At 48.5% G+C, this 24,610-nt stretch overlaps 1 protein-coding gene across 2 annotated transcripts in view; it reads left to right on the top strand.

Annotated features, from left to right (window-relative positions):
• The window catches only part of RPP30 (ribonuclease P/MRP subunit p30), a 209,458-nt gene that overhangs the window by 85,294 nt on the left and 99,554 nt on the right, over positions 1-24,610 (top strand). For both annotated transcript variants that reach the window (XM_069611311.1, XM_069611312.1), the window contains exon 5: positions 18,674-18,745. In XM_069611311.1, coding sequence (XP_069467412.1) covers positions 18,674-18,745 — 72 coding nt within the window. The remainder of the gene's footprint in view (positions 1-18,673; positions 18,746-24,610) is intronic.

Below are 24,610 nucleotides of genomic sequence, written 5' to 3'. Positions count from 1 at the left end.
CCATTGCTTAATTCCATCAAGAAGCACCTCGCACCTTCTTTGCTGTCTCCTTCCCTTACAAGGAATATCAACCCTCTGGTTGAAAAACAGTTTCGCCCCTCTCCTTCTGGCCTGTTGTACATTCGGGGGCATGCCACTCCAGACTCCCTGGTCGCCACTACTACCAGAAAGAGGGCCGGGGTGCCAGCGCCTACTGCAGAAACGCCCCCGACAAAGACTGCAAAAATGTTACTCCCTCGGCAAACACATCACCACTTCAGCGACATATTCGCCAAGAATTGCAAATAATACTACCGCTCTTGCTCAAGACCGTCACCCACGGTTATTGTATCAAGTTCCACCGGCCACCTCAATACCGTCCAACAAGATCCAGACGCCTATCGCTAGATTCTGCTGGAAGAGGTGCAGATTCTCCAGGAAAAGGGCGCCATAATGTCCGCATTCATCAGGTAAACAAGGGTATTTATTCAGTGTACTTCCTTGTACCCAAAACGGATCTCACCATGAGCCCTGTGTTAGACTTGCGCCCAGCCACAAAAGTTCAGAATGACAACATTGCAGGAAGTAATCCCACTGTTAACACGGGGATTACATGACAACATTGGATATGAAAGATGCATACTTTCATATTTCAATGTTGCCAGCGCACAGAAAGTACTTAAGGTTCATGATAGAGAACAAGCACTATCAGTTCAAAGTCCTTCCCTTCGGCATTGCCTCTGCCCCCAGGGTGTTTACGAAGGTGCTGGCGGTAGTAGCTGCTCACCTGCGCAGGCAGTCCATTGCAGTCTATCCTTACCTCGACGACTGGCTAATAACGGGATTCGTACGGAACATGCCTATCAAATACCCAGAAGACGATAGATCTCCTCTTCAGTCTGGGATTCTCGATCAACGAGAAAAAGTACAGCCTAGACCCCAGCCAATTCCAGCAGTTTTTGGGGGCTCTAATTCGGACCAAAGACGGGCTCGTCTTCCCCTCCAACAAGAGGGTTCAAAACATGCTGTTAAAAATCCCTCATTATGTAGCCAATCGCAAGGTGACCGTATGCAGAGCTATACGACAGTTAGGGATGATGGCCTCCTACATTTATCTAGTCCCACATGCACGTTTGTGCATGCACCCCATCAAGCCTGGCTCTCGAGCCAATGGTGTTGGGCCAGCGAAAAATGGGACGATCTAGTGGTTGTCTCTGCAGCCCTCATTCTCTCTCTGCAGTGGTGGTCAAGGGAAAATCTCTTGCAGGGAAAAAACATCACCACCCCCACAGTAGAAGCCACTCTCACCACGGATGCATCTTTGACAGGGTAGGGAGCTCACCTCCTTCATCAGATGTGCACAGCGTTTGTTCCCCAGCGGTAGCATGCAACCACATAAACCTGTTGGAATTCCTAGCAGTGGTCAAGGCCCTGAAGGCTTTTCAAACACACCTCCAGGAAAAGACAGCCCTAGTCATCACGGACAGCACCACGGCCATGTATTACCTGAACAAGCAAGGGGGCACGCACTCTCCTGGGCTATCCAAACTGTCACAGAACATAAGGAAATGGGCTCTCAAACACAAGATGTTCCTCATGTCACAACAAGTTCCAGGGCGCACGTGCTCAGCAGAGACTTCCACTACCTGCCGAGTACGAATGGCGGTTACACAAAGACAGTGGGCCTCATTACCACCCTGCCAGTACAGTAACAACAGTGCCTGTAGGCTTACCAGCACCGTTGTTACCGGACCAGCAGAATACAAGTTTGCGGAGGCGGATGCCCTTCTGCCCGAGGCACCTGCTCGCAGACTTTGACGGTAGCACCGGCACCATTATGCATGGTGCCGTTGCTACCGTCTCCCCCATTCCCATTGAGTCCTATGAAACTGAAATGGGAATGGGGAGTAACTTTTTCCGACGCCGTAATGCCCCAGTGATTCCCTTTGCCAAGCGCCGGATAAAATACACAACTCGGCGGCAGCCTGCCCTTTTTACTGGCACGGCTACCGCTGGAGTTGTAATGAGTCCCATTGTCTGCAACGTCTTCTCAGACTGGGGCTTCCCAGAGATCGACTTGTTCGCAACTCTGGAGAACGCACAATTCCCAGGTTACGCCTCCAGGTACCCACAGAACTGCTCCAAGGGGAACAAACTCTGGATAACATGGTCAGGGAAATTTGTCTACGCTTTTCCTCGACTCCTCTACTAAACAAGATAGTGCACAAGCTGCACCAGGAACCAGTCACAATGATTCTGATGGCCCTGATGTGGGCCCGCCAACCCTGGTTATCTCATCTGATGACAATGTCAGTCTCCCCTGCGAGGAAGCTGTCATGCCCGTACAACATGCTGTCACAAGACAGGGGGGAAACACTTCATCCATGCCCGCAAACTCTCAACTTAGCATCCTGGCTCCTGAAGTCATAGAGTTCGGACATCTCCACCTACCTCAAAGATGCATGGACATACTTAGAGAAGCATGAAAACCAAACACCAGACATTGCTATTCCAGCAAATGGAAACGCTTTGTCATCTGGTGCAATGCCAAGAGCATCAATCCAATTGAATGGTCACCAACACATATTATCCTTTACCTAACTCACTTACTAGATTCAGGCTTGGTTTTCAATTCCTTAAAAGTCCACTTAGCTGCACTTTCAGCTTACACCACATCCCCAAAAGGTGGTTTTGTGGTGAAAGATTGCAGTAATCAAGGCTTTTATGGAGAGGGTTAAAAGACTTCATCCCGGAGACCCAGGGGGTGCCGAGATGAGCTGAGGCATCTCATCGTGTCTCCCCACGCGAGCTGAATTGAGGGACTGTCCCCCCCCCCCCCCCAACAGACGCCCCAGGAACGACCTTCCGACCCCCCCCTGGGGAAGCCCATTACTGCAGGGCACCGAGGGGAAAAACCCCAAAGTCTTAGCACCCAACACAGCCCGAGAACCAACCCTGCTCGTTGCAAGTGAAGTTCCCACACTTTTCTACTTGGGTCCGCTCGCCGAGAACAACAGCAGGGCCCGTCAAAGCAGAGGCTCCCGGGGGAAGTGTATGTCAGACCCATAACCCAGGTTCCGAGTGCCAACCAGTCCCAATTGGGACCTTTTGGACCCTGTCCTGGCGCCAGTGGCACCAGGCTCATAAATATGCCCAGTCCCAGCGCTGGAAGCGCCGGGCTCATAATGCTTGCGTGGACTTACCTGCAGCAGACCATGCTGCTTACTTACCTGCCAGTTGAGCCTCTAATCCTCTTCTGTTTGGGACTACTTTTCCTGTTGGGTGGGGCAGGAGCCACTCCCTAGGTTCAGAACACTGGAATTCTTCTGGAAAGCAGGAACTCTTTTCTTACCTAGGCGAGGCTGTGGAAGGAGAGACCTAAGCACTACAGGAGGCTATTTAAACCACACCCGATGGATGAATCTTGCTTTGCGTTATTCTGCATCCTCTGCAGCAGAACGCTCATCGTGCCTTCTGCATCTGATCCTGGGCCTAAGGGAAAAAGGCTTACCATCCTGAATCCAGTCTTCAGCAACACCTATAAAGACAAGAAAGAACAGGTTAGCAATACGGTCTTCAGTGACAGCGCTTCTCTTACCTGGTCCATCGGCTGTCACCAACGCCTCGCGCTGCATTCCGGCATCTGAAAGACAAAGGCTTACCTACTCTTCGCGTGCTCCAGAGGTCTTCGCACTGCATTCCGGCATCTGAAAGACAAAAGCTTACCAACTCTTCGCACGCTCCGGAGGCCTTCGGCGCTGCATCCCGCATCTGAAAGACAAAAGAAGGTGCGTTTAAAGACATTGGGTAACTTTATTACTCACGTGCCATTACTCCTTCCCACGCCGAACCCAGTGGGTATTCCGGCACCCTTCAGCAGCTCCGAACTTGTACCTGCAAGATAAAAGGACAGTTAGAGCGCATCGTGAAGCAGGCAACAAGCGCTTACTTACGTGCTTCCAGGCGCTTCTATTCCTCACACGGGTTCCATCCTCAACTCACTTCAGCCCGTCATCCGCCATCGCCGGAACCCTGCAAGACAAGAGACATCATTACAAAAGACTTTTAAAGACATTTGAAATACTTGGAACTTACCGTTCGTGCAGTAAACGACGGACAGCAGTCCTCTGAGGTCAAGAGGCCTGCACCCTTATCCAGTGAAGAAACTGGTTTCGGCACCCTGCCCCGAGGCAGATGGAGAGCTCGGTGTTCACTTACCTAAGGTGAGAGCGTTAACCTTTGGGGTTCTACAGGAGAAGAGAAAGGGAAGAAGAGAGAGACACCCAATAACCCCAGTTCATTAATCCCGTATTTTCTATCCGCAGACATCTTACTCTTCGAGTCAGACATACAGTGCACAGAGGTCCAGCCCAAAGAGCCAACCGTGTGTTACACATCACCTTTGAAGATACGGTATTCGCCCAGTCAAGACCGGCGCCTCTGCGGGAATCAGGTGAGCGTTACAGAACGCAAAGCCTACCGCAAAACTCCCGCCCAGGCGCTATGGAAACCTCGGATACCGACCAGCTAGCCCGGTTACTTGGGGAACTAAGAGCAGAAGTGCATGCAGCCCGTCAGGAAACGAACGCTCTAAGAAGGGAACTGATTATTTCCAAGGAGCGAACAGGCGATCTCGCTAGACAATTGCTACAGTCACAAGCCGGACAGACCCCATTACCCGCATCAGGGGCAAATCTTCCTTCAACATCCTCTATGAATCCAGTGCAAATCAACCTACCTGGGAATGTACCTCTGGCTCCGCCCGAACGATTTTCTGGTGACCCAAAGAGGTTTGCAGTATTTATTAATCAGTGCCGGTTGCATTTCTTATGCCGGCCAGCAGCCTTTCCAACTGATCAAGCTAAAGTAGCTTTCGTGCTTTCGTACCTTAGTGGCAATGCAGCAGACTGGTCAATCCCTCTAGTTAATCAAGATGATCCGGTTCTCCATGATTTTCAAGCTTTTCAGCTCAGTATGGAAAAACTGTTCGCAAGACATTCACAGGGGCAGGCCTTGGACAATGAGCTTCTTTCATTGCTACAGGGTAATCAAGACCTTTTGGCTTATATTGCGTCTTTCAACAGACTGATAGTGGAAACTCAATGGCCTGAGGACAAAAGGATTACGCTGTTTTATAGAGGTCTACGTGGAGAGCTCAAAGATGTGTTAGCCCAAGTAGTGAATCCCCCGCAAGACTGTTTGGACTATATAGACTTAGTCGTTCAAATAGCTCACAGACTGCAGAACAGGAAGGCCGATCGTTCCAAGTTTGATGCTCGAGTATTTTCCAAACCACCAACTCCTTCCAAAGGAGTAGACTCCGGGGAACCCATGCAAATAGGGGGCCTGAAAGGACCACTAACACAGAAGGAGCGGGAAAGGAGAAAACAGTTGCAATTATGCCTCTATTGCGGAAACTCAGGGCACTTTCTTCGAGACTGTCCGGTGAAACCAGCCAATAAGGCAGTAGGAGCTGCAGTTACCAAGGTCACAAACTCTGAGCAGGGAAACGACCTCGCCCAACAAGAATAGAGGTCCTCTTGCCGAGCGTTAAAACCAGTTCCGTGACCTCGCATTTCGTGATACCTATGGTCCTCATTAGCCCTGATCATCCGGATCGATTACATGCGATTGAAGCTTACGTCGACAGCGGTGCCATCGGCAATTATGTGGATCATGAAATGGTTTTGAGGATGAATCTAACTCTTTGTCCCAAGGCTGTAAAGGACGTCATTACTTCGGTGGATGGTACGGAGATAGCCTCCGGACCAGTTACGCATACCACTCAAGAAGTGACGCTAGTAAGTCAAGATGGACACCATGAGAAGATTGTGTTCGATGTGATCAAGGCCCCTCAGTTCCAGATAATTCTAGGAATACCTTGGTTAGAGAAACACAATCCTCAGATCGATTGGCGAGCAAGAACGGTGCAGTTTCCAGAATGTGTCTCTACTTGTCACCCTCCACCTGGTGTTGCACTGGCAGCAATTTCTTCGGAGACTCCCCAGTTACCTCCCGAATACCTAGAATTCCAAGATGTTTTCCGGAAGGATCAGGCTAACTCTCTACCTCCTCATAGGTCTTATGACTGCCAGATAGACCTGATACCTGGATCTACTCCTCCTTGTAGTAGAATTTATGCCCTCACCGAGCCTGAGAACCTTCACCTCCGACAATACCTGGATCAATACCTAGCGAATGGGTTTATTCGTCCTTCCAAGTCCCCTGCTTCTTCAGCTTTGTTCTTCGTTCCAAAAAAAGAAGGGGACCTTAGAACTTGTATAGATTATCCCACCCTGAACCAGATCACCGTTAAGAATAGATATCCGTTACCTTTGATCCCTGAACTCCTGGACCAAGTCAGAAAAGCATGCATATATACAAAGCTGGATCTTAGAGGAGCCTACCACTTGGTACGAGTAAAAGAGGGCGATGAATGGAAGACGGCCTTCCGCACCAAGTATGGGCTATTTGAATATCAGGTCATGCCCTTCGGACTTTGCAATGCCCCGGCCGCCTTTCAATATTTTATGAACGATGTCCTCAGAGAGCTCATAGATGTGTGTGTTGTTGTTTACATTGACGACATCTTCGTTTATTCTTCATCGGAATCTGAACATCGGAAACACGTGAAAATGGTCCTCGAGAGATTGCGTCAACATAAACTTTTCGCCAAGTTGGAAAAATGTGTTTTCAACGTGACTGAAGTTGAGTTCTTGGGATTCATATTATCACCTAGCGGAGTGCGTATGGATTCAAAGAAGGTCGATGCAATTCTCAAATGGCCATCACCATCCTCCGTAAAAGGTGTTCAGAGCATGTTAGGCTTCGCTAACTTTTACCGCAGGTTTATCCCCGAATTCTCTCGAATAGTCCAGCCCATCACCGCCTTGTTAAAGAAAAACAAACGTTTTGAATGGTCTACCGAGGCGGAGCAAGCTTTCCAGAATTTGAAGACTAAATTTATCTCTGCACCAATTTTAAAACATCCTCGCCCCGAACTCCCCTACATCGTTGAAACTGATGCTTCGAGCCTTGCCATGGGGGCAGTTCTATCACAAAAGGACCCAGTAACCAATCAGTTGCATCCCGTGGCATTTTGGTCCCGCAAATTCTCGCCTCCTGAAATCAATTACACTATTACTGATAAGGAACTTCTGGCTATCAAGTCTGCCTTTAAGGCTTGGCGGCATTATCTTCTGGGGGCCCGACACACTGTTACTGTGTTTACGGATAACCGAAACCTGCAATATTTGAAAACCGCAAAGGCCCAATCCTCTAGACAACTCCGTTGGGCACTATTCTTTGCCGAGTTTGACTTCATAATTACCTATCGACCTGGTACAAAAAACGGTAAAGCTGATACCCTTTCTCGGATGGGAGTGGAAGAACACTTGATCAACCCTAAACCTGTACCTATCATTCCGGAACAAAGAATTCTGGGTGTAATCGCCACACAATCCATAGAGGAAGTTAAGGATAAAGCCAGGCAACTTGTAACTCCAGCAGACATACAGAATTGGCATCTGCAGGGAAAGGACTTTGCAGTGAAGGACAACTTATTGTATTTCCAAGAACGATTATACCTGCCCAGCACAGATTAACAGAAAAAGGTAATCTCTTGTTATCACGATTCCTTAATGGAAGGACATCCCGGTATGGCCAAAACCTCAGAAAAGATCAAGCGCTACTTCTGGTGGCCGTCTTGGAAGAAAGATATCAGAGACTTTATAATGTCCTGTGGAGTATGCGCCCAAAACAAGAGTCAAAAGGAAAAACCAGCCGGCCTCTTACGCCCTATTGACATCCCACCTCGCCCTTGGCATACGCTTTCTATGGACTTCATCACCGAACTACCTCCATGCTCCGGATACAATACGATCCTAGTAATCGTGGACTTATTCTCCAAGATGGCGCATTTCATTCCACTCAAAGGCTTGCCAACAGCAACAACTCTGGCCCGAGAATTTCTCGAAAACATCGTCCGACTGCACGGTTTTCCTTCAGTTCTAATTTCGGATCGAGGTAGTCAATTTATTTCTCATTTTTGGCGAAGTTGCTGTCGGTCGGCTCAAATTGATGTGAGACTATCGACCAGTCACCACCCTCAAACCGACGGACAAACCGAGAGGACCAATCAAACTCTGGAACAGTATTTACGCTGCATGCTGCAACAAACTGAAAAAACTTGGAAAGATATCCTTTGGATAGCCGAATATGCCTACAATAACTCTGTCCACTCGGGAACTGGGAAAACCCCGTTTTTTCTTCTATACGGCAGTCACCCTCGAACCTCGGAGTTGGATCCACCCCAAGATCTTGGAACACCAGCAGTAGACTACCTGCATTCTACAATCACCCAAGCCTTTAAGGAAGCCGTTTCTCACCTTCAAAGGGCTAAGGAACAATACAAGAAAGGAGCAGATCAACATCGGAAGGAAGCCCCCCAATATCAAGTAGGAGATCAAGTCTGGTTATCCACCAAATATCTACCTCTAAAAGGACCACGCACATTCAACCCAAGATACCTTGGTCCCTATTCCATCACTACCATAGTAAACCCAGTAGCGGTCAAGTTGGACTTGCCCCCTCACATGAAGATACATCCGGTCTTCCACGTCTCTCTATTAAAACCCGTGCAACCTCAAACCCGACTAACTGAATCTCCAAAACCTATCCTAGTTGATGGAGAACTCGAGTTTGAAGTCAAAAGCATCCTGGACTCCAAGATCTCCAAATCTAAACTATTTTACCTAATTGACTGGAAAGGCTACGGCCCCCAAGAAAGATCCTGGGAACCTGCAGAATATGTCCACGCTCCTCGTCTAATCAAAAGATTTCATCGAACATTCCCTGACAAGCCCAAACCCCCGGAGAAGCCCGGTTTGGGAGGGGCCTTGAGGGGGGGTGCTGTCATGATCTCTGCTTCCAAAAGGTCAGGACTTACCCAACTCCCTTGGAAGCAGACCCATAACCCAGGTTCCGAGTGCCAACCAGTCCCAATTGGGACCTTTTGGACCCTGTCCTGGCGCCAGTGGCACCAGGCTCATAAATATGCCCAGTCCCCGCGCTGGAAGCGCCGGGCTCATAATGCTTGGGTGGACTTACCTGCAGCAGACCATGCTGCTTACTTACCTGCCAGTTGAGCCTCTAATCCTCTTCTGTTTGGGACTACTTTTCCTGTTGGGTGGGGCAGGAGCCACTCCCTAGGTTCAGAACACTGGAACTCTTCTGGAAAGCAGGAACTCTTTTCTTACCTAGGCGAGGCTGTGGAAGGAGACACCTAAGCACTACAGGAGGCTATTTAAACCACACCCGATGGATGAATTTTGCTTTGCGTTATTTTGCATCCTCTGCAGCAGAATGCTCATCGTGTCTTCTGCATCTGATCCTGGGCCTAAGGGAAAAAGGCTTACCATCCTGAATCCAGTCTTCAGCAACACCTATAAAGACAAGAAAGAACAGGTTAGCAATACGGTCTTCAGTGACAGCGCTTCTCTTACCTGGTCCATCGGCTGTCACCAACGCCTCGCGCTGCATTCCGGCATCTGAAAGACAAAGGCTTACCTACTCTTCGCGTGCTCCGGAGGTCTTCGCACTGCATTCCGGCATCTGAAGGACAAAAGCTTACCAACTCTTCGCACGCTCCGGAGGCCTTCGGCGCTGCATCCCGCATCTGAAAGACAAAAGAAGGTGCGTTTAAAGACATTGGGTAAGTTTATTACTCACGTGCCATTACTCCTTCCCACGCCGAACCCAGTGGGTATTCTGGCACCCTTCAGCAGCTCCGAACTTGTACCTGCAAGATAAAAGGACAGTTAGAGCACATCGTGAAGCAGGCAACAAGCGCTTACTTACGTGCTTCAAGGCGCTTCTATTCCTCACACGGGTTCCATCCTCAACTCACTTCAGCCCGTCATCCGCCATCGCCGGAACCCTGCAAGACAAGAGACATCATTACAAAAGACTTTTAAAGACATTTGAAATACTTGGAACTTACCGTTCGTGCAGTAAACGACGGACAGCAGTCCTCTGAGGTCAAGAGGCCTGCACCCTTATCCAGTGAAGAAACTGGTTTCGGCACCCTGCCCCGAGGCAGATGGAGAGCTCGGCGTTCACTTACCTAAGGTGAGAGCGTTAACCTTTGGGGTTCTACAGGAGAAGAGAAAGGGAAGAAGAGAGAGACACCCAATAACCCCAGTTCATTAATCCCGTATTTTCTATCCGCAGACATCTTACTCTTCGAGTCAGACATACAGTGCACAGAGGTCCAGCTCAAAGAGCCAACCGTGTGTTACACATCACCTTTGAAGATACGGTATTCGCCCAGTCAAAACCGGCGCCTCTGCGGGAATCGGGTGAGCGTTACAGTGTAATAGTGTTACGCCCCCGTGCTGTGGGACCCCCTGCCAGCTCTGCACGTTCGAGACAAGCAGCAGTTCCTCGTGGTTCGGATCCAGCTCGGGGACTGGGGGCTGCACTTCCCCCCCCGACCAGCAGGTTCCTGATCCGACAGCGTTACGGGCTGCCGCCCGCCCAGCGAGAGCAGCAGCAGACCCTTGCTGGACAGAGACGGCAGTTTAATCCTGGGGAAACAGTGTTCTCCACTGTCCGTGCTGCAGGCCCGCAACCACTTATGGAGAGCAGCAGCCTACCACCTCGGGGTGGGGGTGACCGAGGGCTGGTAGCTTCCTCTCCGGCCCCTTCATTGGCATGGGCACAGGTGTCCTGGAGAGACCATTTGCATCTCACTGCATCACCTTAGAGTGGAGGATCTGGAGGACCACGAACCCTGCTCCTGCGAATGGCTCCCTGGACAACCCCGGACCTTGCTTCTGGGGCGTTCTGAGCCAGAGCCTCCCAGTGGAGCAAACAGCCGACGCCACACTGGGGGTTGGCCCTGACCTCCCCCATCCACTAAGCAAGACAGCAAGCAAGCCTCTGTGTCATCCGCGGACCCAGCCTACGTACCGCAGGTGAGCAGGGTGAGACCCAGAGAGGGGGAGATTAGAGGATTCTGAGGGTGCACCGGGGTGTGGGCCCCCCTCCCTCCGACAACGTGGAAAGTGCTAACACGGCAGGTTCCCTCCTCAGGTGCTCCTCTTTAGTAAATCCAGGCCCCCTGCGATCCCCTCTCCCTGGGGCACATCCTGATCCTCCCCCCTTGCTCACCAACCACGGCCCGCTCTTCCATGATCCCCCTGCACACGTGTCTTGGAAATCTGATAACTAAAGCCCGCCTTCACGGGCTCGGCCCCCCCACCCCCGCTGTCTGCCTGTGGAGAGTACGCCGCGACCCGTACCTTGAGTGGAGGGAAGGAGTCTGTTTGTCTTACTGATTGCAGAAGCTCCAGTCTCCAGCTAGGAGGGCCCTTGCAACTCCCTCACCTCTACTTTGATCTCCTCATCCGCCCCCTCTTCTGAGTGGGCCTCAGCAAGTCTGGAAGGAGGTGACCAGCATAGGACCCCGACAGAAGAACTCATAAATTCTAGGACATCGCCCGAGTGGCCTTATTAAGTGAGTCACTGTATGGCCTCCCACCCCGAACATGTCTCTATACTCCTGCATGGGCATCTGTGACCGTTATTGCCTACCACCTCCCACTCCAATTGATCCTGTGGAGCGGCTCCAGAGGTCCGCATGTGATATAGGCAGGGCGGGGTGCAGGTCCCAGCCCTGTTGTAGACCACCTCCGTCAGGCGAGTAGCTCTGCTCCCCGGCCACGCAGTGATTCTTTGGAAGACCGGGGTGGCTCTTTTCACAGGATACCCCTGCATGACCCAGGCCCGTTAACCCTAGATACCATCTGAGGATCTCCAGATCTTTGCTCACCGATCCCTGGAAGAGAGCATCCCACGGAACACCATGAGCTCCACCGCGACACCTTAGCCTGTGCCCTCTGTCCAGCTCTCTGTCCTTGACTTGTCGCAACAGCAAACCTCTCTCCCTCCAATCTCACTTGGCTAAGTCGCTGGATCCACAACTGCTCTCCTCTACCGCAGCTCAACCCCCTGGCCTTGCTTCTTTACAATACCCCTGGTGGAAGATCTACCTCTGGAACCTCCAACTCTATGTCTGGTCTCTTGGGGATCCCGTAGATCCGAGCAAGCTTTGTCATACATCCCCCCAATGGATTGGGCGAAAGCCCTACAAATGTATTGGCACTCCCCGCCCCCTGAAGTTACCACCATGGCGGCATCTGGCCAACCGGAAGCTTATCGACATCCTCTCAATGACTAGGGGAATGTCAGCGCTAATCTTTTACATTAGTAAACGGCTCAACTCCCTGGATAAAAAGGTAGACTCTGTAGATGACTGGGTACAAGCCCTAGAGGCAAACCAATCCTTGGTCGACCTCCTCGAAACACAACTTGATATGTGTCTATCAGAATTGGAAAGGAGGAAGGAGAAATGCACTCTTAAACTGGATGATTTGGAGAACAGGGAGCGCCGGAGCAACCTGCGATTCCTGGGGGTTCCGGAACGAGAGGGGGAGACCCAAGCAGACATCATCAGGATTGTAAACATGGTGATCAGTAAACTATTTGATGAGGGCAACACCAGTGGGCCAACCATTGACAGAGCACACAGAGCGGGGTGCCCAGCAGGGGTCTCAGGTCCATATAAGTGAGATTGCACTACTACTCGGAGGAGACGAAGATCCTTGATCTGGCGTGGAAAAAAGGTCCTGTTGAATGGGAAGGCGCTAAGGTTATGATTTACAAAGACCTCTCGGCCCTCACTCTGGCACGGCGGCACCTATTTGGCCCTCTAACGAAATGGCTCCAGCCTAAAGGGGTGAGCTACAGATGGGATCCCCCTTTCTCCCTCTCTTTCGAATATGATGGTTATAACTACTCCTTGATAACAGAAGTTGACATCTGAAGATTGACCCGTGAACTGCTGGGTGAGCCTAGCCAGGGGAATGACCGGTCCAACACGGGCGGAGACTCCTCAGTGCTCCGGAAGCTCAATGGATTCCCTGAGAGACGTAGAGTCCGTAGCAACAGGAAATTCAGGAGGGTGGCCCTGAGCACTCCTAGGCCCATGGATGAATAAATGCAGCTCAAGCTGATCGCTTCTTGGAACAGCGAGTTGGAGGCTACCTTACTAGCTACTGGCCTCAGGTCACCTGAGACGGACTTGGACCACTTATCGTGGCCTAGTCTTTTGCACATAAATTCATCTATTCGAGTGGGGACTGACCCCGGAGGGGGGGGGGAGTAAAAGTGTAATGTTGATATATGATGCGGAAGTTGGAGTAATGGGGGGCTCAGAGAATCTGTTGTTTACGGTTGTCTCATAGTCCGGTGGAGGTAGATGCTGGTGGCTTGGTTGGACGGCATCCAATATGTTGCAGGCGATCCAGGTGTGGGGGGGGGGAGTGAGGAGGGCAAGTTGGATTTCAATTTCTGTTGTTCTGGGGTACCTTGTGGTTATATTTACCGAGTGGGGACTTGAATTTGTCTGTATCTGTTTTTTCAGAAGGGGATCTTACAATGCCAAGCCAAAAAGGGGACCTGAGCAAAAGGGGCACCCCTAAAGGGAGATTGAGAATAAAATACCCCATTGATGGCTGATGCATTGCACTCACTGACCCTGGGTTCGCTCAATGCAAGGGGACTGAACTCCTTGCATAAGAGATCTTTAGTGGTGAATGAGTTGAGTAGGCTGAAACTTCATTTTTTATTTTCGCAGGAGACCCACTGGGCGAGAGGTAGGGAGATACAAATCCAGATTCATACAGGAAGTCATCCATGCCTCGTATTCAGCTAAAAAAAAGGGGTGTTGCGATAATGGTCTCCTCTAGAGCCCACTTTAACCTAGATCTCAATGTAAGGATCCCGAGGGGCGCTTTGTAATGGTGAAGGGGAAATCGGAGGGAGCACAGTAACTCTGGTATCGATCTATGACCCGAATAAGGCCCAAGACCAATTCTGGGGGGGTGAAGACAAAAATAAGGACATTCGCTGAGGGGGATCCTCCTGGTGGGTGGGGATTTTAATATGGTCCTCCATCCGGAACGTGACAGAAAATCGGGCCGCCCTTACACCTACACCAATACTCAGAAGAGAATGGCCCTTTTCTTTCAAAACACTAACAATGAGTTATGCCTCCTTGACTCCTACACAATACGGCAGGGACGCAACCCCCTTTACACTTTCTTCTCAAGCCCACACTCTTCTCTCTCCAGGATCGATTGTATGTCCTGGTTGATAACTCAATGTGTGAAAAAATAACCGACTTTTCGGTCGACCTTATCCCCTGGTCGGATCACGACTTAGTTCGGGTCCAACTGGGTATCCCTCCTCCCCCTGCCGATCCCTTAAGGTGGACGTGTAACGACCTTCTACTGAAGGACAAAGAATCAGCCCAGTCCCTCCTAGTAGCTATAAAGGAATACTTTGAGATTAACGTCAATGGCCAAGTGGGGGAAGCAGGAGTCTGGAAAGCCTTTAAGGCGACGATCCGGGGGGCCTTAATTGAGATGGGGACTGCAAGAAAACATGAAAGCTTCAGAGAAGAGAACATTCTTAGAGACAAAATTGTGGCTATCCAACCAGGGGGTCGTCGGAGTACTCAGGAAATGGGTCCGGGGTCGATAACTTACTCGATTTCCCTCCCGATCCCCCGCCTCCCTCCCGAGAAAGTGGATCCCCCAGAAAGGCCCATCCCGCCCCAAGAGGTGGTGGCTACTATTGCATCTATGAAGGGGGGGTACCACCCCGGGCGATGATGGCTTCACGGTTCACTTCTATAAATCCTTCCACTCTACTCTGGTGCCCTTTCGCTCAAGACTCTTCAACGCTGCCTTGGAGTCTGGGTCTCTCCCCCAGTCCATGCTATGGGCCGGATCGTGGTCATTCCGAAAAAGGGAAAGGACCCAACCAACTGCCAATCCTACCATCCCATCTCTCTTCTTAATACGGATGTGAAGGTTTTGGCTAAGTTGCTGGCCAACAGGCTGCCTCAGCATCTTCCTTCGCTGGTCCACGGGGACCAAATCAGATTTATTCCGGACAGACAGGGGTCTGATAATATCAGGAAGACCTTGGATCTTATGCACCATGCCTCCTGTAACAACATGGAAGCCTATTTCCTATCTCTTGACTCTGAAAAGGCCTTCGACCGGGTAGAGTGGTCATACATGGGAAAGGTCCTACAGAAGATGGGTATAGGGGACACATTTTGCGGATGGATTGCCCTCTGCTACGGTGACAGTTAACGGGGTCGGTCTCATCACTGGTCCCCCGCTCTAGATGGACCCGCCAGGGCTGCCCCATTTCGCTCCTACTATATGCCCTTGCGATGGAACCTTTGGCCATAGTGATAAAACGATACCAAGGAATCCTGGGGGTTCGGTGTGGGGAACTTGTTTTTAAACTCTCCCCATTCGTGGACCACATCCTTGCTTATTTAACAGATCTGAAGACCTCTCTCCCCTCCCTCCTCAACCTGATATCCTCCTTTGGGGTCTTTCCCGGACTGAAAATGAATCAGTCGAAATCATGTCTCATGCCAATGGGTAAAGGTGACAAGGACATTGGTGAGAGTAAAACAATAGAGGGCATTCGAATTGAACAAAAAGCTACTCCATACCTGGGAATCCTCCTCCCTTGAGACTTGGGAGCCCTCTTTTGAATTAGACCCCGCCCCCATCCTTTCCAAGATAAAACTAGACCTTCAACGGTGGGCCCTCCTGATGCTCTTGTGGTTTGGACGAATGGTCTCTATTAAGATGAACATTCTTCCCCGCTTTCTCTATCTCTACCTCTCTCCCGATACTTATCCCTGAGGCATACTTTAAATCTCTCCAGTCCATGGTCCAACGATTTATCTAGAAGGGAAAGAAAACAAGGATCAAACACGACACCCTGACTCTCCCGAGGTGCCAAGCTTCCTGATTTCCAACAGTACTACAAGGCCTCGCAACTGAGGGTAATATTGGAACATATGAGAGACGACATGCATACTTTTTGGACCTACACTGAAGACACACACACACACACCCCAGGAAGGTAAGGGACCTTCTGTGGTCCTTGACCAAGGCCTTGCCCGGTTCCGTTAGAGGGCACCTGACGCTGTCAGTCCTGGGGGCCTTATGGAAGCGGGATAAAGTAAACACAGCCCTCTCCTCTTGGCCCTCCCCGCTGTCCTTGTCCTCACTTTGCACCCCCCCCCCTCCCCTGGATTTGGGCAAGAAAGGTCTACGGGATACACAAAGTTGATTGGATATGGGCCTTGAGAGAGCTGCCCAGCTTTTTCATCGAAACACATTCATCGGCCATGGGGGACAAACCAGTGTCGATTTTTGAATACCTCAGAGTGAAAGGGATTATGACTAACCCTCAATGGGACGACGCTCTTGCGCGCCCCCTTATGCCTCTTGAGAGAGTCATTGTGGAGTCCTCGTCAAGAAGGGGTGCACTGTCTAGGATTTATAAAGTTCTGATTACATCTCAACTGGAGAGCAGACAAGGATTTAAACATTATTGGGAGGGGAGCTGGAGGACCTGGGCAAAACTCTTTAGAACACTCTTTGCGGTCTCCCTATATACATCATCCATGGAGCATAACTTTAAGCTTCTCCACACATGGCACCTCCCCCCTGATAGGCTGTCTAAGATGTTTCCAGCTGTATCCCCGTTTTGCTTTAGAGGATGTGCCCAAAGAGGGACATGGTATCATTTATGGTGGGAATGCCCGTCTGTTTAGATCTACTGGTCGGAGCTCTTGAGTTGGATTAAAAACGTAGTGGGCATTACCCTACCCCTGCATCACATTGTAATCCTTTTTGGGATAATCCCCCCCCCGTCCGAAGAGTCTGACTCCAGCGCCATCCGCAGGGTGATTCAGGCCATGTTGAGGGCCGGGAGACTGGCCCTGGCTCAGAAATGGAAAGGTAGCTTTCTCCACTCCAGATCAGAATGGTTGGCTAAACTCTGTGTGATTTTTACCTATGAGAAACTGACAGCCCTGACCCACGATACGATGAAGACCTTCCTGCTTGATTGGACAACAGTGCTTCTACATGAGGACTGTGGTACAATGAGACTCTGAGGCACCTCCCTTCGGGGGCCCCCCACCCTGTCCTGTGTCCGAGAAATGTTCTCCAACACCCACTCTATGCTACGCTGAAAGAACTCTATTGTTAGTCGACCTGTGGCTAAAGGTCCCATAACAGTGCCTATCAAATTCCCCAGCGCCCATCCGGGCTTGGTTTGTTACAAGCGGGGGGAGAGTTATACCTGAGAATGTTGTTTGTCTACTTCCAATTGATGTGTCAACTGAAAAATGTTCAATAAAAATTAAGTTGAAAAAAAAAAAAAAACTTCACCCCCCTATCTCCAACCCAGCTCCCGGATGAGACATGACCGTTGTACTGACTAGACTAATGGGACATCCCTTTGAACCTATGTATAAGGCAAGCCTTAAAGCACTCACTTACAAGACCGCCTTCCTGGTGGCAGTCCCATCAATAAGGAGAGTTAGCAAACTGCAGGCCCTTTCAGTTGAAGACCCATTTGTCACGCTTCACAAAGATAAGGTGGTTGTGCGCACTCACCCACGATTTGCGCATACATTTATTTCTAAGTTCCATGTGAACCAATCAATTGAACTCCCCACCCTTTTCCAGAACCCCACTAACATGGCAGGAAGAAGCCTCCACACACTTGATGTGAGGAGAGCAGTAATCTATTATCTGGAAAAGACAAAACCACTAAGGAAAACGAACCAGTTTTTCGTTTCAGTGGTAGCTGGCAGAGAAGGGAACCCTGTCTCCAAATCAGCTATTTCAAAGTGGATCGTAAACTGCATCACACTTTGCTGCACTCTTGCCAAGAGAGATCTGCCCTTCAAGCCTAGAGCACACTCTACTCTGGGCACTGGAGCTTCCATAGCATTCATTGCAAATGTTCCTCTTGAGTCCATTTGTAAAGCAGCAACCTGGAGTTCTGTGCACACCTTTACACAACACTACGGCCTGGATGCTCACTCTAGGCCTGATTCTCAGGTGGGACACGCGGTGCTAAGACATCTCTTTGCTACTGTTCCTTCACACATCCCACCACCATCTCTGGGTACAGCTCACTAGTCTGTGCACAGCATGTGATTCTAAGCAGATTATCAAGCATCAGAAGACTTGCATTACTTACCGTAATATAATTTCTGATGATTGTATCTGCTTCGATTCACATGCACCCACTCTTTCTCCCCTCTTAGAGTAGAAGGAACATAGACATATCGCTCGCTCTATCTCTCTATCTCTCTCTCTATCTCTCTCTCTCTCTATCTCTCTCTCTCTCTCGTCATAAGGCTCCCTCACGGCAGAAAAAACACAATCGGAGGGACCTCGACAGGTGAGGGATTTTGGGTACACTACAAGTCACGTTAGGGATAGTGTTACAGGCACGCCCATGTCGACGTCCGCTTTCGAGCGTCGAAAGAAAGATGCAATACTATGCAATTACCACTAGATGTTGGACTATATGCACAGCATGTGAATCTAAGCAGATAGAATCATCAGAAATGCTATTACGGTAAGTAATGCATGTCATATTTGTGTAACTGCATGCATTTGTACATTTGACATGTGTTCTACTTCTTTTGACTAATAGAACTATAATGTATAATCCAGGCATCACCTACATGTGTTCTGTGCCATCAATAACTATATTTATTACCTTACAGAGAGTATCATCTGGAATTATCAAATTGTATGATGTGGTTGCAGTGTTTCCCAAAACTGAGAAACTGTTTCATGTAAGTACCATCTACAAGCCTCAGGAATTACACTCCTCTTGAAGTGGCCCAAATGCATCCTGAAGCACATAACAAATCCGTTTAAATACGTTTTGCCAAAAAAGGCACCTATTTCTCTGTACAGTGTTGAGGTAAACAATCTGTTTTACAAAACAAAATATAGCATGTGGGACCACTCAACCTTTTATTCAGTAATTCCTTAAATTCATTATAGTTGGTTTAATGTTTTTAATGTTCAAAGAAAGCCTGATAAGTTATTTGATATCTAGTTGTACCATATGTCGATCTAACATTCTGTCTCTCTCTCTCTCTCTCTCTCTCTCTCTCTCTCTCTCTCTCTCTCTCTCTCTCTCTCTCTCTCTCTCTCTCTCTCTCTCTCTCTCTCTCTCTCTCTCTCTCTCTCTCTCCCCCTCCTCCCTGAGTAGTGTAGTTGCTAGTGCCATCTGAGTTGCACAACTAGAGGAAAACGCAGACATTGGGCCTCATTACAAGTCTGGCGGTAACCGTGCCGGAAAAACCGGCAGGTTACCGCCGGACTCTTATTACCATTCCGCCTCTGTGATTCCCGGAATCACCGAGGCATTACGACCCCAGTGACCCGGGAATTCCAGAGGCGGAATTCTGTAAGTCCCCATTCCCATGGAGTCCCATAGACTCCATGGGAATGGGGAAGTGGAAACAACCAGCACCATGCTGTAATGGTGCCAGTGTTTCCACGTCCGTCTGCAGGCGGGTGGTTTTACTCCCGCCAGATCAGACCTGGCGGGAGTGACACCTCCCGCCTGCAGAACTCGAGATCAGCAGGTCCGGAAATAACGGTGGCGGCGGGTTTACCGCCACCGTTATTTCCGGACCGGCTGACTCGTAATGAGGCCCCTTGTGTTTTACAAAAGCAACTTTTGGGAAAAAGAACATTTAAGATGACTTCAAATATATATTTTAGACATAATAAGAAATCTACACTTGTCTTACTGAGCAAAGCACATTATCAAAACCTAGAACAATAATCCCTATTCTCAATGCTAACGGACTCTGGGAAACTCAACAACTGAAGATGGATTTTTGAATAAGACTGTCAAGATTGGTTAAATTAAATGGTGTTTCCATAGTGTTCCGAAGGATCCCCTTGTGGTAACATAAATGTCTAAATCCTATTATATTAAATCCCCTCCTCCAACCTCCACCAAGGGTGCAATAAGTGTACTTCTTCTAAAAAAGAAAACTCTAAATGGTTGGCCAACAGAAACGTCCAAAACCTAACCTTCAAGCCCATATCGTGGATGCAAATTTAATTGCATCTGTTCTAATCACGAGATATCACTGTGTTGTTTGTTCTTTGATTAGGTTCTCTAATGTTTCCTTCATTTCCATCTATTTTAGTGAAACGTAATCACATTGGTTTATTATTTGGGTTTTATGTCCTGCAAGATCATTAAACTTTCTTTGTTTTGCTAGTGCCCTAAACTGGGCTGTGCAAGCTTTGTGTCTCTGAATGTATCCTCCTGGCTACCATAATCTAATAAAATAAAATTCCAAGGATTGGCCAAAACAAGCAGTTCACAAACCTACTCTACAAAGTCCATCCTCATTGTAATGCAGCAAAACAGACTGCATCTTGATTCTTTGAGGGTTTACAAACTGCCCTTTTCAGACCTTGGTTTCATTCAGACTTGCCACTGGGTCCTTTTTCTGGGCTTGGGCTTTAGGATTCATGATGGGTCTCTCCTGACAAGCCCTTAGTGGACCTTGGATTCAAGATTCACGGCAGGTCCCCACTGGACCTTGCCTTCCAGGTTCATGACCAGTCCCTCCTCAGCCTTTAGTTTTAACAGGTATAACAAGTATCCCCTTCCTCATCTGGGATCATTCTAGGCAGCCAAAATCATTTTGCCCTCCTGCTAGGTTCACTTGTGGAAAACCTGTGCTCTTGCTTTGCAGGTCCTCAAGGGCTTCACAGAGGGCCTGTTGTGTCCTGGTTAGCCTTCCTCCTCCAGGGCTGCCAGGGCTTAGCTGCTCTCATCCCTCTGCCCAGCCCCTCCACATTTGCACTAACTTCCTAGAGGTAGCATTCCATCCAGTCTTCTCTCCAGCAGCCTCCCCTTGTATCAAAGGAGCATTAGTTGGTATGCCTGCATCCTCCTGGTCCAAGACACTGAATTAATTTTCCCAGCCTCTTTTATATCCATGAGATTGTGGGGTGTTTTCTAAGGCTGACTCTAACTGCGTCTTCCCCATGTGCTCTTGTACTCCCTCCTGGGATTGGCCATTCCTCTTATGTGACTTATTCCACTCATTATTTAATTGTTGGTTGAAGACTGTTATAGGTCTACGAGGTAATGGCTTCTATTACAGGGATCGAAATGAAGATTGGGTAAGCGGGAGCTAAAAGTAGCTACTGGGTATCCACCATTAGCCAGTGAACAGGAACTTCCACTGGGGAGAGAAGAGCTAGTACATTGCATTCTTCAAATATAGCTTCCACATAAGATGCAAACATAATTGTCTATTATTTATGACCCCTTGTGCTTTATATGTCTTATATATGTCCTAATATTTATAGATTTTCTTTTTGTATTAAGCATTTGGTTAACAAGTGAAACCTTTTAGCTGCTTAACATAGAAAAAGCAAACAAGACAAGTACTTCTTAACTAAGTAAAGTACCACATCAAAATAATCTTAAATGTCATGTTTCCCATCCAACGTAAGGTATTAAAGAAACAACCCCATAGTACATGCACCCACCTAGATGATAAAATCTTTAAACCACGAAACCCGCTTTCCCCGGGTCCAATAGTCATCAAAGCCACCGATTGGGGAACAATACCTCTGGTCATCTGGGTGTGGTCTTTCCAGTTCAATCTTGTTCAACTTAATTAGGCTTTCTCTCCTGGCTCGTTTTTTTCCGGGCCCATGACAAGGAATGCTTCCTTTAAAAACGCAAGTAGAGCTAATGTTAGTGAAATCTTAGAGCCTCTAATCAAGAAAGTCCACCATTCATCAGCTGTCAAAGTATTTGCTTCATAAATTTCAGACAGGAGTGTGATACGAAATAGGGATTTGCAAGAGTGGTTACATAGTCTACAAGTGAAGTCCCGAGCTGTCTTGTCTTTCTAGAGCTCCTTCACTTGTTTAGTGGGGAACAAGTTCAAATGAAATCGTAAGATTTGGCTCCTTAGGTTACTAAAAGGAAATTTCATCAAATAGCTTGGCAATATTCCTCTCGTCTTTGCCTATTTTACCCAGCGTTTTGAGCTTCCCTCTGGCCTCCAAGGTGTCCGTCCAATCAGTTTCAAACAATTTGTTCTTAACCAACATAGGGCTGGTAATCAATGTGTCAACTGTCTGGTTCACACTGCCCAGGATCGCTAAACAGGCCAAATTCCAGGTCTTCAATGAAGGTTCTTTATTAGCAAACAGTGCTCTTTTTAATAAACTAAAACCACCTTCATCTTGGCCCATTAGGCACTTCCGGTAAAGTGATAGGGCCTCATTATAACCCTGGTGGTAGCTGTGCCTGTAAAACAGACACGGCTGCGTCAGAGTTGCATTTTTTCCGGCACCCGTCAATGAGAAATTACCAGGTAATTCTGACATTGCCGGACCCAGTAATTCCTGCATTGCCGGGTGTCAGTGCCTGTCAGTCCCCATTCCCATTTGAGCCCCATAGGGCTCAATGGGAATGGGGAAACCGGATGCTGTGCTCGCGGGTGCTGCTCTGCCCACCAGGCCAGTCCTGGCGGGCTGACAGGCGCCCGCGAGCACTGCTCGTAGTATGGCGATCCGGGAACTACAGCACTGGCATGCTTACCGGTACCGTAGTTCCCGGCCTGCCATGCTTATAATGAGGCCCATAATCTTCTAAACCGTTATGGTGTATAGTGAAGTAAGTCCCAGCTCTGCTCTTATAAGTAGCCCTGTGGTAGAGTCAAAATCCTCCTCCAGAATATACCCTCTTGTTTAGGCCAGATAGTTGTTTCCAAAGAAAACGGTGTCTCTGCCCCATATGTTAGTATTGGAGACACTTTCAGTTTGTAAAATTCCAACACCGGTATGAGTGTAAATTTACAGTGGCGTGCTAGTATCAAACTGGTCTGTGCAGCCAGGTTTTTGGCCTTGGTGCGTAAAGTCAGCTGTCTGCGCGTCGCTGAAGGAGTCGCCCAAACAGACACCAAGGTATGTCAGACAGGAGACTTCCTGTATTTTTTTTCTCCTTGAGCGAACCATGGTATGGTTTAGCTTTTTCTCCCTGTTTATAACTCAGGGTGAGAAATTTCGATTTTTTTTTTTTTTAGCGTTGATTTTAAGAGAGTTGACATTAATGTAACCAGAAAATGCGTCTAATTGGCATTGCAACCCTACCTGTGTCTGGTCCATAAGAATTAGATAGTCAGCGAACAGCAATCTGTTCAGGCGGGTGCCATCTAGACTGGGGGGGGGGGGGAGCATCTGATCTCCTTAAATGCTACCTCACTGTCCGATACATAGAGGTTAAAGATTGCTGGAGCCACCCTGCAACCTTGCTTAAATTGCCTTGGTTGTCCAGCTTTACTCTCATCAATGTATTCGAATATAGTGCCCTTAATACCTCCGGTCGATCTTGTGGGCAGGCCCATGCTTTCAGTTTAGCCCATAATGTTGGTCTGTCGATCGTATTGAAGGCTTGGGCCAAGTCAATGAAAGCCAGATAGATCTTGGTTTGGTTTGTTTTCTTGGCCCGAATTTTCAGTATCTTAATAAGAAAGTGGTTGATTGCTGTGCCAGTTCCTCTAACGCAACCAGCCTGCCACTGGTTGTAATGGTTGGAACGAAAGCTCCAGTCAGACAGGTCCTTTCTCAGTGAGGGCTTTAAAAAAATGTCTGATAACATCAAGAAATGCGATGGGCCTGTAGTTGGCTGGGTCAGCCCTATCGCCCCTCTTAAATATCGGTGCTATCAAAGAAGTTTTCAATGATTCCGGATTTTTTGCTGGTCTTACTCCCTTTAAATAGTACATCCATAAAACTGGCCCATTACTGCAGATGTTTTTTGAGGTCTGACTTTGTAAGGCTGTCCGGGCCCGGTGCTCTTGAGTTGTTCAGGCCTCGAATCAGAGACAAGATGTCTTCTTTATCTATATTACATTTCCAGGAGCCCCCAGAACAGTTATAGTGATCGTTAATGTTGCACGGGTCGACGTTAAATATTAGTCTGTAGTATTCTTCCCATACAGCTCCAGGAACAGGGTTTACCATCAAGACATTCTGTGTCGTCGTCATATCGTTCAACACTTCCCACATCTGTGAAGTGTTTTTAGCTACCATTGTTTTCAGCATGAACTCCACGTCCTGTTGGAGCAGTCAGGCTCTATGTTGTTTTAGCCAATTCTTATGGGATTAGTTCAGGCTTCTTATGTGTTCCAACACATCCTTGGAGTAATCTTTCTCCATTTCCTCACTTGACTTTGTAGGAGCTTTTTCCTTGAAGCTACCTGGCCATCAAATTGATGGTGAGGATGGAAGTATGTTTTGGGGCCAAAGGATATGAATTCAGTATAAGCCAGCAAATGTGCCGCGTAGTCTGTATCACGTGGGTGTGTGATCTCATTATCTCTGTGCTCTCCTTCAAGTACTTTCGTCAGGTCTAGTATTTCTTCCTGATTAATTCTAATACTTTTTCTCTCGGCTCCAATTTTTTATTTGATGCCAGCCTTGTCGCTTTTGTGATTAATCCAGTTGTGGAAAGTCAATTTTAGGATGTTGTGATCACTGAAATGGGTGGGTTGAATGTCCAAACGAATTAAGTTGTTGAAGGCTGATTCCGTTACAAAAATGTAATCCAGTATGTTCTGTTCTGCCCCCCTCTTCCACGTAACTTTTGGTGGCGT

Source organism: Ambystoma mexicanum, chromosome 8, assembly GCF_040938575.1.
Source record: "Ambystoma mexicanum isolate Mex_15411 chromosome 8, UKY_AmexF1_1, whole genome shotgun sequence".
Taxonomy (NCBI): domain Eukaryota; kingdom Metazoa; phylum Chordata; class Amphibia; order Caudata; family Ambystomatidae; genus Ambystoma; species Ambystoma mexicanum.
The sequence above is the reverse complement of the archived record's forward strand: the minus strand, read 5'-3'. Positions and strand labels throughout refer to the sequence as shown.